Genomic DNA, 14190 nt, shown 5'->3' with positions numbered 1-14190 from the left:
GCCCTATAGACACTGCTAATGCCCGACTGCTTGCAATTAGGGCTCGCATTAAGTGTGCTGTTCAGGGGCCTCTGTTCATTAAATAGGAAGTAAATTTGTCCCATTTACTGTTTTGGCTCATATTTTCACAAGCCCAGGCAGCAGTGTAGTAGTGCCATGTTTGATTTTTACAAGGTCAGAAGGCTTAACTGGAGGTTGAGTTGGTTCCTTCTCCAGATGCTGTCTTAAAAGAATGCACTGTAAGATGTACAATCAAATGTCAAAGTAATGTCAATGGATGTCACTCACAATTACTTCACAAAAATGTAAAAGTATTGTTATGTTACAGGAAACATATGTATTCACTCTAAATTGCAGATTAAATTATTAAACTTGATTTTTGGTCTCATAGCATCATTTCAACAATAGAACAAAAGATGTTAAAATGGCCGGTCTGAACAATTAAAACTATAGAGAGATATGAAATTCACAATATGTTTATTATTATAGCTGTGGTCAGTCAACATTTTTTATTATAGTTAAAAGAGAGAACAAAAGGCCCTCTTTTAAGATAAAACTTACATTTATAATGACTTTCTTATGGCTAAAAATGCCCATTACAAGCCCCTACAAAGGAGTTCTCTCATAAACATTACATTTGAAATGAAGAAAACAAGTTGCTCTACAGCTGTAGTAGACGTGCTAATGAGTGGTCTCCAAGTTTATTAGTTTAGCTCCTTGTGCAGACGTCAGAGTCCGTCATGCACGCTGGTTAGACTGGAATCTGGACCGCTAGTATAAAACTGGCTAATTGACAAAGAGAATGAGGTTGAACATATGGTTTGGTTTTAACAGTGTGGGTGGTGTTTTTCTAAGCCCTACTGACAAGCCCTTCCTCCTTCCGTTTCTTCTAATTAGACCTGACCTTCACCTCGGTGACCTCACATTCACGCAATGCTTGTCTGAGCTTAGCGGTGGGTGTGTCGTTCGACATACTTACATATGTGTAACGACACGGGGGATAAGACATGGGGGGGATTGATAGATTTGTATGCATTCCTACAGTATGTGCAATAGTCAAATGTCAGGTGTTACTGATTTAACACACAGTCTGTCTCAGGTTGTGTGCCTTGTTTTTCCATTCCCAGAAGGCACACGGTTCCTCACAATAAGCATCAATCGCTCAGTGACGTAGCGGATATGGATTATTTTCAGCTATTACGAAATTGTATAGAATGTTCATTCATTCATTCATTTTCTACCGCTTTTTCCTCACGAGGGTCGCAGGGGGTGCTGGAGCCTATCCCAGCTGTCTTTGGGCGAGAGGCTGGGGTACACCCTGGACTGGTCGCCAGCCAATCACAGTTTAAGTTAAGAAATAATAATTTTGAACAGCTTGTTTCCCTTGTATTTATATTTCTTCAAAACATGTATGAAATTAAATCCAGGTTTGTGTCAAATACTACAAAAATACTTTCACAAAAAATAAAGGCAAATTGGAATGGAATTGTCTGGAGCAGTGGTTCCCAAACTTTTTACAGTCATGCACGGATTCACATATTTGACCTGAAGCCATGTAGGCCCTACTCCTGCAGACTTTTTTCAAATTAACTTAAAATTAACTTATATTAATATTAACTTATATATTGAATATTATTACTTGTTCAATTAATTTCATAGTAATTCCAGGTCAAAAGTGTGTATTTTGCATGGTCCTATTTTGATAAAGTTTCACATGAGCATTAACAAATAGACAAGTAATCATGCTACATAGCGTTTATTCCAGTCTGATGTTGGCATTCCTTCGTATGGATGCGGTGAAGTTGAGTTTCACTTTTTTTGTCCACTCACAAAGTCTGCATATTAATTTAATACCACATTGTGGGCCATGCAGGAATTGGAACACCAATATAAATGAAATGTTTAAGATTAAACACACATTAAGCACAAAATAATCATCAAACAAGCAGAAAAAAAGGGTAAAATACCTACTGTTGCCACGTAACAGCATCAACAACAGAGCCAGCATTCTTCATGAATCTGAGAAAACAAAAAAACACCAAATATAGATTTAGCACAAACAAGCTGACCCTGAACGGATTTAAAATGTTTCACAGTCGTCACAACAGGGAAACATTTCTGTGGCCAAAAAAAAAAGGAAAATGTTGTAAACTCTACCAACAAAATAAATGTTAGAACATTTAATAGTGGCCTAAGCAATTTAGGATCCTTTAAAACATTAAATTACTTCCAGGAGTTCCAAGAGGTCTAACAATACAAAAACAGACAGGCTTTGCACATGCAGCACACACTACATACAGTACAGTACAGTACAGTACCTGGGGGAGTATTTGGTTAGTGTTTGTTTTTGGCTATTTAGAAAGCACACAACAGTCACCAACTCCAAATTGTCCATAGGTATGAATGTGAGTGTGAATGGTTGTTTGTCTATATGTGCCCTGTGATTGGCTGGCGACCAGTCCAGGGTATACCCCGCCTCACGCCCGAAGACAACTGGGATAGGCTCCAGCACCCCCGCGACCCTCGTGAGGATAAGCGGTAAAAAATGAATGAATGAATGAATGAAGTCGTACAATTGAGTTTAATCTGAACAACATGATGCTTTAATGGATTTAATTTCATTTTGGGCGGCACGGCGGTCGAGTGGTTACCGCGCAGACCTCACAGCTAGGAGACCAGGGTTAAATTCCATCCTCGGCCATCTCTGTGTAGAGTTTGCATGTTCTCCCCGTGCATGCATGGGTTTTTTCCGGGTACTCCGGTTTCCTCCCACATTCCAAAAACATGCTAGGACTCCAAATTGTCCATAGGTATGAATGTGAGTGTGAATGGTTGTTTGTCTATATGTGCCCTGTGATTGGCTGGCGACCAGTCCAGGGTGTACCCCGCCTCTTGCCCGAAGAGAGGATAAGCGGTAAAAAATGAATGAATGAATGAATCATCTTGAAAAACTCCTTTACTGTCTTTCAAGCAAGTTAAAGGTTGCATATTGTGCAAAAATGACTTTCATAACAGTATAATGTAAAAGCCCTCATGCTCTATATAGGTCAGCACTTCATGGAGGGCATGTTTGTTTGTTTTTTACAATTACAAAAATTACAATAGCAAAAACAGCCTTCATTTGACATATTGAAATAAAGCCTGGAGCTCTGCCAACTACTGTAATGTCACATATCTATACTAATGTTGCTAAAGTCTTATAGTGACGTTCTTGTATATGATATATGACACTGGTTGAGCTTACTAAATTTTTTTTTAAACTGTCTGAATGTCTACCTTCCCATCAAAGCTGGATTATGGCCAAAACACATCCTCTTATAACTCTTACTGTACCAAACAGTCTGCCTATTTTTTTTTACAGTTGAGTCTCTCAGTTTGTGTATTTGCAGCCGCCTTGTACTTGTCACAAATCGCTCCATATTTGGGGGGGTAACAGCTTGTCAGACGCACTAGAATGTATCTCCAAACATCAGAGACATACAACTTTCGCTGCTCTACGTTGTTTAGTCTGTCCAGCTCAGCTATTTAGATGGTTAGCAGCTTGGTGTTTAAATCAATGTATTTCCTGTGAGAAGTGCAGACATTGAGCTTTCCAACATAAGAACCAACCCCTCATAAAGAGTGTCAAACACACAAGAATCACCTCGTCGTTAAACGCGACACCGATGACCTGAAAATACTCCATTCCTTTGCTTCTCACCCTACAGTCAGTGTTAGCTCTGAGGGTGCACTCAAACAGACAGCTTTTTTTATTTGCGAGTAAATTTCAACTGCCAGAAATGTCTGCGTAACAAACAGCTGCCATTAATGTCCTCATTGATCTAAGTAGCTCGAACGAAAGGGAGGCTCGTATCATATCCTTCCCTCTTCCAAATAACTGTCAGAATGTGGGTGGCTGCAGAGAAGAGACAGATTCAGGCTGAGATACGCCGAGACATTAAACTGTTCCTGTGTTTATCTGCACTCATGATTTTATTAGGGCTTTACCATGCCTATTGTGGTTTACACCACTTATTTAACAGGTACGTAGTGTATTTTTTCCCCCTGCACTTTGAAATGTATTATTCCATTGTTATAAAAAGTCTATAAATGACTGGTCACAGCTGCAACATCGTTACATTCACCGAAGCAAAACGGAAACATGGAAACATGTCCATTGCTGATGATATCACTGTCTGCTTTTATGGACTTTTCTTTCTTTTTTTTTAGACATTTATTTTGATTATCTCTCTGAGTTGCATTCTTGTAATAGTGCCAATGTTGTTTTTATGGTTTACGATCATTCTAGGGACTGGTCGTCATCATTATAGGATATGTTCGGCAAAAATTATGACCCTTTTGTGCCAGTGTTTTCTATTTATGGACTATAAAGTTTATCAATATAATCAAGTTTGACAGAAGACTAACAAATGAAATGTTGATTACAGCTTTGCTAAATTTGTCAGAGTTTGAGTTTGAGTTTTCTGCTAGAAAGCTGCCACCCAATTTTATTCAAACGTGGTGGCATAGTGATGAGAAGCTTGTTAGATAATCCTGGGGATTAAATTGAAGCTGTGGAGCAACTGGCACATGAGATGCTGTGTCGACACCCTTTAAATCACGTCACACCTCATTCACGCCGACGTGATATAACTTAGGCTGAGACACAGAAACAGGCCAAGTGAAAAGCCATAAACACTGAATCTGTGCAAGCCTGTGTGTGTGTATTAAGTACAGTTGACCATATTTCAAGCTGCGTAGCCAAAGAAGAGTGTCTTGTCACTGCTTTCTATGGTAACTCACCCATCCAAAAGCAGGATAGCGTTCTTCCGTGGTCTTCCAGCATTTGGCCCATAAAGGTGAGCTCGGTTGTAGTAGCGTACCGACTGGAGCAGGGTCCGTAGCTTGACATAGTCTTGAGCCAGTTGGGTGCTATTGACTGCACGGCCCACCATGCTGCGGTACGCGTTAGGCTCTGGGAGGAGAAAATTTAAGTATTTATTATCATTTTTAGATGGTGTTCTTTGATTTAATGCAGCAGTAGGACTATTCCCAATTCAAAGCTGTGTGCAAAGATAGACTGTCGGAAAAATAATGTGTGAACTGGCTGGATACAATAGGCAGAAAACAGTGAGCAGGTTCGCTATTTTATATTTAATAACTTGCTTTTCTCAGTTTTCTCAGTTTCTCAGATATGGTTAGTAATAATTTGAGGACTCCTACAATTACAATCACAACTTCATTGGCTCCACCTTTAAACATTGTGGCTTTGCAAAAGCAAAAGAGCTGCATCCTTACAGAAGTATTCATTTAAAATATATATGTATATTTATAATATATATATATATATTTATATGAATGAATGAATGATATGCCTTTATTCGTCCCTCAGTGGGGAAATTTGCATGATGGGGGGGGGGGGACAACACTAGGAGAGGGGAGGGGAAAAAACAACAACTCCAAACTATACTCTTAGATGAAGGAGTACAAGTATGGGACTGTTAAAAAAAACCATACAGGTAAAAGACATTTATATATATTTATTAAGATATTTATATATTTGTAAAATATTATGTATTGTGTATTGAGTAAGTGAGCACATGTGCTGCCTATACAAGTAAAGAAAAGTAGGTCATATTAAACTATGGTATTGATTGACAAAGTATCCATTTAGTAAGCAGTGTTGTACTGACCGCTGCCCAGCTCCCAGGAGACGTTGTATTTCTTGCCAGCACTGTACTTGAGGAGGCTCAGAGTAGAGGAAGTGTTCCAGGAGTTGTCTGGGTTTCTTTGCAGCGCGTTGAGGCCCAGAATCAGGTGCAGACCGGCACAGTCGGCAAAGTTGTACAATTTGTCTAAAGACCTGGCTGGGAAAAAGCCACAAAGCAGTTGTAACTTTGATTCTTTTTATTACATCCATTGCCATCACTGCATGCTCTTTATTTGGATTTTAAAATATAACTGGGCTGTAACCTTGGTTTTTGTTGTGGTTGTGAAATCTTGTGTTCCGTGTATATTGATTTATTCACATGACAATCAGTTATTTTCCCAAGCAAATCCCCTGGAGTTGTAATAAACTGCTGACTATGTGCACTGATTTCCAACAATTCAAGAAAGGATGGGGATTTTAATTCAGCGTAATAATGCATAATAAAAGTGGATTGTTTAAGTGCCTGGATATTTCAGTTTTGTTTTGAAATTTGAACCGCTTGAGTTATTACAATAACATAAATATTGCCTTGACTTCTGACCCTCTCACTTGACTGGTGTGTTTCCCATTACATTCTGCCTTCAACCCAGAGTTCCACACCAGCTGAGCCTGTCAAATTGTGCAGTGAAGACAAAAGCCTTGCAGAACATGCCTACCGGAGATCTTTACCAGAAGATTTTCAACAAATCGGTAAAACATGCGTACATTATAGCAATCTGATTATATATCATAAATCCACTTTTTTCTATCTGTGAATTGTGATTAATTATGAGTTGTATATGATTAATCATAATTAAATATTTTAATCGATTGACAGTAATTATTCATTCATTCATTTTCCGCCGCTTTTCCTCATGAGGATCGCGGGGGATGCTGGAGCCTATCCCAGCTGTCTCTGAGTGAGAGGCGGGGTACACCCTGGACTGGTCGCCAGCCAATCACAGGGCACATATAGACAAACAACCATTCACACTCACATTCATACCTATGGACATTTTGGAGTCGCCAATTAACCGAGCATGTTTTTGGAATGTGGGAGGAAACCGGAGTACCCGTAAAAAACCCATGCATGCACGGAGAGAAGATGCAAACTCCACACAGAGATGGCCGAAGGTGGAATTGAACCCTGGTCTCCTAGCTGTGAGGTCTGCGCGCTAACCACTCGACCGCCGTGCCGCCTAATTAATGTTTATTATGATAAAATTTTCATATTACAGGATACGGTATTTTCATATTATATGTAGGAATGCTCCGATCAGAGTTTTATACATGAACGATTCCGAGTCACATGGGTTTATTTGTGATGAGTGCTACAGGTCAGGGGCATCGTAGCATCCCGGAGTACAGGTATGTGATATTAATATTTATGCTGTATAATATTTTGAATGTACCGCATTGAACATTTATTGTAAAATCACAATCAAAAAATCACTTTAATGACTGATGAGGATGCAGACCGGAGGATTGCAGAGTCACCTCGATTTGAAGCGTAAATATTATGAGCTGAGCTAAAGAACAACTGTTGTAGTTGCAAATAATTTTTCATGTCATTGTTAACCATCCAGATTAATATAACAGCAGCGATAAACATCTTCCTTCTGTGGTTAAACTAAACTGAAGTGTATATTTGAAGACGGCATGATTGCAGATTTGTTGTAATCTGAGCAGAAAAGCAATGGCTAACTCAAACAGCACACTAAACAGCTAAAATAGTCGCAAAAATCCTGTGTAGGGTCAAGAGATATTAAATTGGAGGTACTTCATGTATTAATTTGGGGAATTTCAGGACTTTGAATCCATGATTTCACATCTCAACAGGATGTTTGAAGTTGACATACATTAGCAAGTAAATGGAACGAACAATAACTTGATTCCCTGGGAACCCAGCTATCGTTTTAATGGTTGTTAATCCTTGGTTAGCCTGTTGGTGAGCATATGCTATAGTGTCTGTTTTGGTTGAGCACACAAACAACAGCTACTAGCCTGAAGACAAGAGATAGTGTTACCGGCCAGTGAAGTGGAGTTCTCATTTGCTTTGCACAGCATCATTTGCTTTCTTCAGACAAAACAATGCTGGACCACTCCACCCTCACTTGGGGCCAACATGAAAGTACTCCCATGCAGACACTACAAAGACCTCAAGCTAATATGTGATCTCAGCCAAAACGTAAGTCATGCAACGACACTGCGAATCTGTGCATTTGCACATGAACGTATGTGAGATACTGAGCTGATTAAGATGATAAGTAAGATATATGGTAAACCCTAAGTGGATTTCCAGCGTCACGCCTCAAGGAGGGAACAATACAAATGATGAAGTGTTTTGCAAACACAGACACAAGCACTTCATGCATCGAACATAAAACTGCCACTATTTTAATGCTGAAAAGTAACAAACACTCAATTACATCCAATAATGTCATGAATCATTAGCTGCTTTGAAATCTCTTGTCAAAACATTTTTTACACATTCCTACCAAACAACGAAAGCCTGTCTTAGATATTGTGATGTTCTCATTTAGTCACAAACGTCAACAATTGGTGCAGACGCGAATAAGCAGGACAAAGTCAGAAAGCCGTCCATTTGTGTGTGTATATGTGTGTGTGTGTGTGTATGGTGTGTGCCTTTGTGTGTGGCTGAGAGTGTAGTCTGGATCATGTCAAGCTGTCTATCTGATAGAAAGGCCAGTCGTGTGAACCAGAAAATCCAGCAACAGCAGTCAATGTTACGCCTCATTTCGACAGTTCTGCAAATTCGCTATTGGACGCTAAAAGAAGCAGACACTCACGCACACACCCTGCTGCTATAATAAACAACAAGTTCTTCAACGCCACCCACATAAACCAGACAACTAATCAGATGTGTTCAATGACATCCAATATTACTGCAATATTACAACAAATGCAGTTTTAGCAATTAGTAATCTGCTGGATTAAATTTATGGTTCAGCCATTCAGTAGCATCCCGTTCCCCGCCAATATTTATTTTAAAGGTCTCCTATTAGGCAAAATTGACATTTTATGATGTTCTAACAGTAACATGTCCCTAGAGCCTGTTTATGACCACCAAACGTGCCGAACAACCTATAATTTCCTTCACTCCACTTTTGAGAGAGGAAGCGCTCAAACGGCCGCTTTTGAAGTTGCGTGTTTTCATAGGATAGGATATCGTTCATTGTCAGATGCACGTATATCAGAGCTGATGTACGTATATGTAGTAGGTCTCCGCTTGTTGTATTGTAAGGGTTACATCTGGGACCACGAGCGAATGGGAAAAATCGTTGAGTAATTGAGACAGCCACAAATAATATGTCTATTTGGGACACATTACCCCTGTGCTCCCTAGCCCTTCTGCTACCTTGACGTTCATGTTCTTCTCTGATTTCAGATCAACGTTTGCAAGGATGACTGTTAGACTATTGTTAGATAGTGACTAGATTAATTTCAGCTCCAGAGCACTCTACTTCTCAATTTAATATGAGTATGTATACGGTATAGTCAACAATTCTTTACTATGGGACAATGAAAGTTTGCACTCAAAACACACAGACTACAAATCAAACGTCATGGCCCAAAAGAACAGGCACAAAAAAAATGTGTTTTTAAAGTCCTTCAGTATATTAAGTATAAAGATATAAACATGTATAAATTGTGGACTTTTTTCAGTGGTACATGTCATGTATGTTGCGTATTTTACTGGTCTTGTTACATATTTACAAAGTAAATCATGCCTGACTTAGGGTAAATTTGATGAGTTTTCTGTGGAAAAAAAGAGCCTATTGTCAAATAAAAATATTTTTTGACCAAAAACCATACTTTTGCTGACTACACACAGGCTATAAATCAAACGTCATGGCCCAAAAGAACAGGCACAACAAAAATTGTGTTTTTAAAGTCTTTCTGTATATTATGTATGAAGATATAAACATGTATGAATTGTGGACTTTTTTCAGTGGTACATGTTATGTATGTTGCATATTTACAAAGTAAATCATCCCTGACTTAGGGTAAATTTGATGAGTTTTCTGTGGGAAAAAAAAGCCTATTGCCAAATAAAAATATTTTTTGACCAAAAACCATACTTTTCCTGGACTGAAATTCTGAATGGTGGACTTTTTTCAGTGGTACATGTCATGTATGTTGCATATTTTACTGGTGTATATTTACAAAGTAAATCATCGATGACTTAGGGTAAATTTTATGAGTTTTCTGTGGAAAAAGAGCCTAAAAAGAGCCTATTGTCAAATAAAAATATTTTTTGACCAAAAAACATACTTTTCCTGGGCTGGAATGCTGAATGGTGAATGTGCGGGGAACCACTGTATTTTTTACATAATTTTATTTTCCTAATTACATTGGGAAAGTACTGAGTTACAGAGTAAGACGTACAAAAAAGCGGATCAAGCGTACAAGAGCACTTCTTGGAGTCAAACACTCCAAACACAGAAATGAAAACTGGCACACAAAAAAAATGGTTTCAGATTTGATGTGGTCCTTCCAAGTTCTGGCTTGCTTTAAAAGTCCAATCAGACAGGAATGCTCCTGAACTGGGCAGGCAGGGGACAACATCTGCTTCGGGGCCTTCATTCTCGTTTGTGCATACTGTCGATCATTAGTCCATATCTTAGGATGCCAAAGATTTATTCTAGCATCAGGAATTACATGTACTGAAAGTGACCGCACTGATTTTGGCAAAGCTTTGACAATGTTAATTACAGTTAACATCTGCCAGAGCAGAAATATTACAGTACGCTGAAACTACTTACTTTAAATTTCTTGGAAAGGTGCAACAACACAGAGGAATCACAACAAATACAAATTCAAAGTGCGTCAAAAGTGAACATTAAAATTATGTAATTTAATCATTTTAATGTTGGCTTGACGCAATGTTAAAAGTAGCACAGACGGCTAAATGTGGTTCTAATATAGTTCCATATGACTACACAAGCATATTACACAGAACTCACTAGCCGTGTGTTTCAAAACATACAGCACGGCATGGTCTCTTCTTTCATACAGGGTGGTTCCAGTCCAGTGAAACCAATCAGGTCAAACCACTTCTGTATATTAGAAGAATGCAATATATGGGGTAAGCACATGTTTCTCATTTTTATATAGTGGAAAAAGTGGAGCATGCATGTACTGAACGTAAATGAAAGTGTCAGAGTGATATAACCTGCTATTTACTAATTTGCTGTGACTGGACTTGAGTTTGTACATTATCTGTGTGCCCAGCATGAGATGCGGCAAGACATATGAGTCTGATGAGTGGTATTTGTTAACATACTTTGCCCTTGACATATAAATCAAACACAGACACTTGGACAAAATAAGATCAGCTGCCTTTTGTTGGTTTAGACCAGGGGTCTCAAACTGGCGGCCCGCAAGACGCTAGTTTGAGGCCCCCACCTTGATACCAAAGTTTAATGTTGAAATGACAGCACACCGGACACAATTAACATGATTTTTTTCCCCGCCCATACTGTTACCCTACCCTGTTACCCCGCCCTGTTTTGCTTTGGATTAGCAATGAAGCTAAAGGCTTATGACGCTGGGTACAAATAAATGCAGGAAATGATTTGGAATAAAACGGAAAATACACGTCAAGATAAAGCATCTCATCAAACATGTTGTTAAGGTTACGACGCTGCTCCCAGATGGAACTGAGTACGATGCTAACTTGCTAATTGGGTAAAATTATTAAGTTTCATTAATGTTCATGTTAAAGGTTAAATAACTGTTAATACTGTACATTTGAATTTGAAAAAAATAATTTCTCTACCAACTGTATGTGGTTTCTTACATTTTTCTTTGATGTTTTATTATTATTTTACTTATCTATTACTGATTGATTGATTTAATGTCTTTATTCTTAATTTGTTTATTTTTTTTATCTTATTTTGTGTATAGAAAAATAAAAATTAAGATATTTGAGAATAGTGGAATGTTTTATCAGATATTTTGGTGTGGGAAAACCGGAACCAAAGTACTGAAAAAGTGTAGGGTATAGCAGAAGCAAAAGCATTGAAGATAGTTTTTTTTATTGATTTTTTTTCCAGTTTTTAATAAATGCGTTTTGTTTTTTTGTTTTTTTAAACCTGATGCGGCCCGGCTTCACCCTGAACCTAGCTCCGGTGGCCCCCAGGTAAATTGAGTTTGAGACCCCTGGTTTAGACCTTGCTGTTGAAGCAGGTTGCAGGGGGGCAAATACATGTGGTTTCATTCCAAATAGAAAAACCAGGCGAGTTTAGAAACGAGGTGTGACATCCATCAAAAAATATGATGTCATTTGTAGATCAGATTAAATGAACAAAATGAAAATTATACACTGAATTAACTAAAAACAATAAGATTGTCATATAAAAAAGGTTGTTTGCATAATCACAACACATCAGGCTGATATTGATGGCCAAAGCATTGACTAGCTCATTGTTTGTGAAACAATATCCTTTATTCTTCTATGTGTCAATTAAAATGTTTATTATTTTGTTCCCGTTCCAATACAGATTTCCTCCATTGTTGCTAGGAATTACACAAACCACCCTTTAAGTAGACAATTTCTTGGCAAATATGTAGTGTCAGACAAGCATACAGTAGCTTTTCAGTACCTTTCCAATAAATAGCAGGTAAATACAAGGTTGTAAAGAGCCACACCTGATGTTTTTATAATCACAGATTAGTACGGCAATCATCTTCTGAGAGGGCGGTTGTAAAGTCTCACCTTTTATCCTGTTAACCATCTAGTCACACACCTCTGCTAATGCTGTAAGTGAGCACTGATTGCTGTAAAATTGCAGAGAAACAACAGTCCTCCAGGCAGATGGAGTGAAACAAAAAAGCAAAGTGGCCAACGGCGTGCCTGCTCCTGGACCATCAAAGGGTCTGAACTTAAATAAACCCAGCAGCACTTTTTTATGGGAAACCTGCCTGGGAATGTCGTTCAAATCACTGAATACTTGTTCACGGAAGGAATGTTGATTTAACTGTTATACAAATGGCGTGAAACTAACCACAGTCCAATATCATTATTATACCAAGTAATACGTTTGTTTGGGGAAATGTTGGACATTGCAACGTTGTCAGCTATAGTATAGTATGTTTCATCTGAGGCTTTGTGACCCTTAGGGATATGAGGACCAGATCCTGCAAACAGACCAGCAAAGCAAACACATGGTAATCCCAAACTCCCCTTTTTCCACTATAATCACCTCCTATTCCCACTCACATCAATAAAGCATCAATTAACACCAAGGCATATGAGCTTTATACTGTACTATGAAATTTTTCATTCATTCATTCATTTTCTACCGCTTTTCCTCACGAGGTTCGCGGAGGGTGCTGGAGTCCATCCCAGCTGTCTTCGGGCGAGAGGCGAGTACACCCTGGACTGGTCGCCAGCCAATCACAGGGCACATATAGACAAACAACCATTCACACTCACATTCATACCTATGGACAATTTGGAGTCACCAATTAACCTAGCATGTTTTTGGAATGTGGGAGGAAACCGGAGTACCCGGAGAAAACCCACGCATGCATGGGGAGAACATGCAAACTCCACACAAAGATGGCAGAGGGTGGAATTGAACCCTGGTCTCCTAGCTGTGAGGTCTGCACACTAACCACTCGACCGCCGTGCCGCCCTGAAATTTTTCCAAGTGTTGCAAATGTACTACTTGAAATATTAGATATTAAGTCATAATCAATAATTGTTGTCTCATAGAAAAAGATTGAGCAGCAGTAAATCATGTCAAAATGTCAGGCAGGTGTAGGATGAAAACCATAGGGGGGCCCGTGTCTTAACTGAGACAACAAGCTCTCCACTCATAAGTCTTCGCTCCTAAGCCCCACTTGCATTTCTCTAAGAACTCATAATGATAAAACTGGGACTGAGCCCAGCACTTTGATGGATGTCCTTGCCAGATGTTGTTGAGGAAAGAGATTGGGATTTTTTCCAAGCATACACCTTAACAAATAAGTCTTGATCCATGTGCTCCTTGTGTGCTCCTGCAGTGTTTCCACTTCTTTCAAGTGCCTAACGATGCATTAAGATTCTCAGTCCATTTGCACACTAATGTGGATGCACTGGCATATAACTTTTGCTCTCTATTTGAACTTTTTGTTATGTACTATTTGATTTTTCTGGACAGGATTTGCATCAATATTTGATGACTCAGGACTCATTGTGTTTCGGTATTGGTAAATAGTCATTTGTACTACTGTAGTAGTAGTTTCACTAGCAGGTCCTCGGCTGATACACAGAATACACAAACACCTATATACATTTGTTTCTTCTTAACTTGCTTGATAAATGTGTTCCATTAAAAACATATGGACTATATACGTGTTGTACGTTGGCCATGTACTCGGGACTACTTTTCAACACATTTAAAGAGCTGCACGAAGAATGGTCTGACAAAAGAAAAATACCAGTATCAAAGCGAAGACGTGTATTTGTAGAGGAAACATTGCCAGGGACAAAATGCATTTCTTTTAACTGT

General features: G+C 38.8%; 1 protein-coding gene across 9 annotated transcripts in view; it reads right to left on the bottom strand.

Annotated features, from left to right (window-relative positions):
* hpse2 (heparanase 2) overlaps positions 1–14190 on the bottom strand; it is a 60590-nt gene that overhangs the window by 16993 nt on the left and 29407 nt on the right. For all 9 annotated transcript variants that reach the window (XR_009120355.1, XM_058058278.1, XM_058058279.1 and 6 more), the window contains 3 exons: positions 5673–5846; positions 4783–4954; positions 1972–2019 (listed from right to left, as the gene is read on the bottom strand). Coding sequence is in view for 8 of the 9 variants with exons in the window: in XM_058058278.1 (XP_057914261.1) it covers positions 1972–2019; positions 4783–4954; positions 5673–5846 (394 nt within the window). In the remaining variant the exon portion in view is untranslated. The remainder of the gene's footprint in view (positions 1–1971; positions 2020–4782; positions 4955–5672; positions 5847–14190) is intronic.

This window comes from Doryrhamphus excisus, chromosome 20, assembly GCF_030265055.1.
Source record: "Doryrhamphus excisus isolate RoL2022-K1 chromosome 20, RoL_Dexc_1.0, whole genome shotgun sequence".
NCBI classification, from domain to species: domain Eukaryota; kingdom Metazoa; phylum Chordata; class Actinopteri; order Syngnathiformes; family Syngnathidae; genus Doryrhamphus; species Doryrhamphus excisus.
This window is presented reverse-complemented; position numbering and strand designations above follow the sequence as displayed.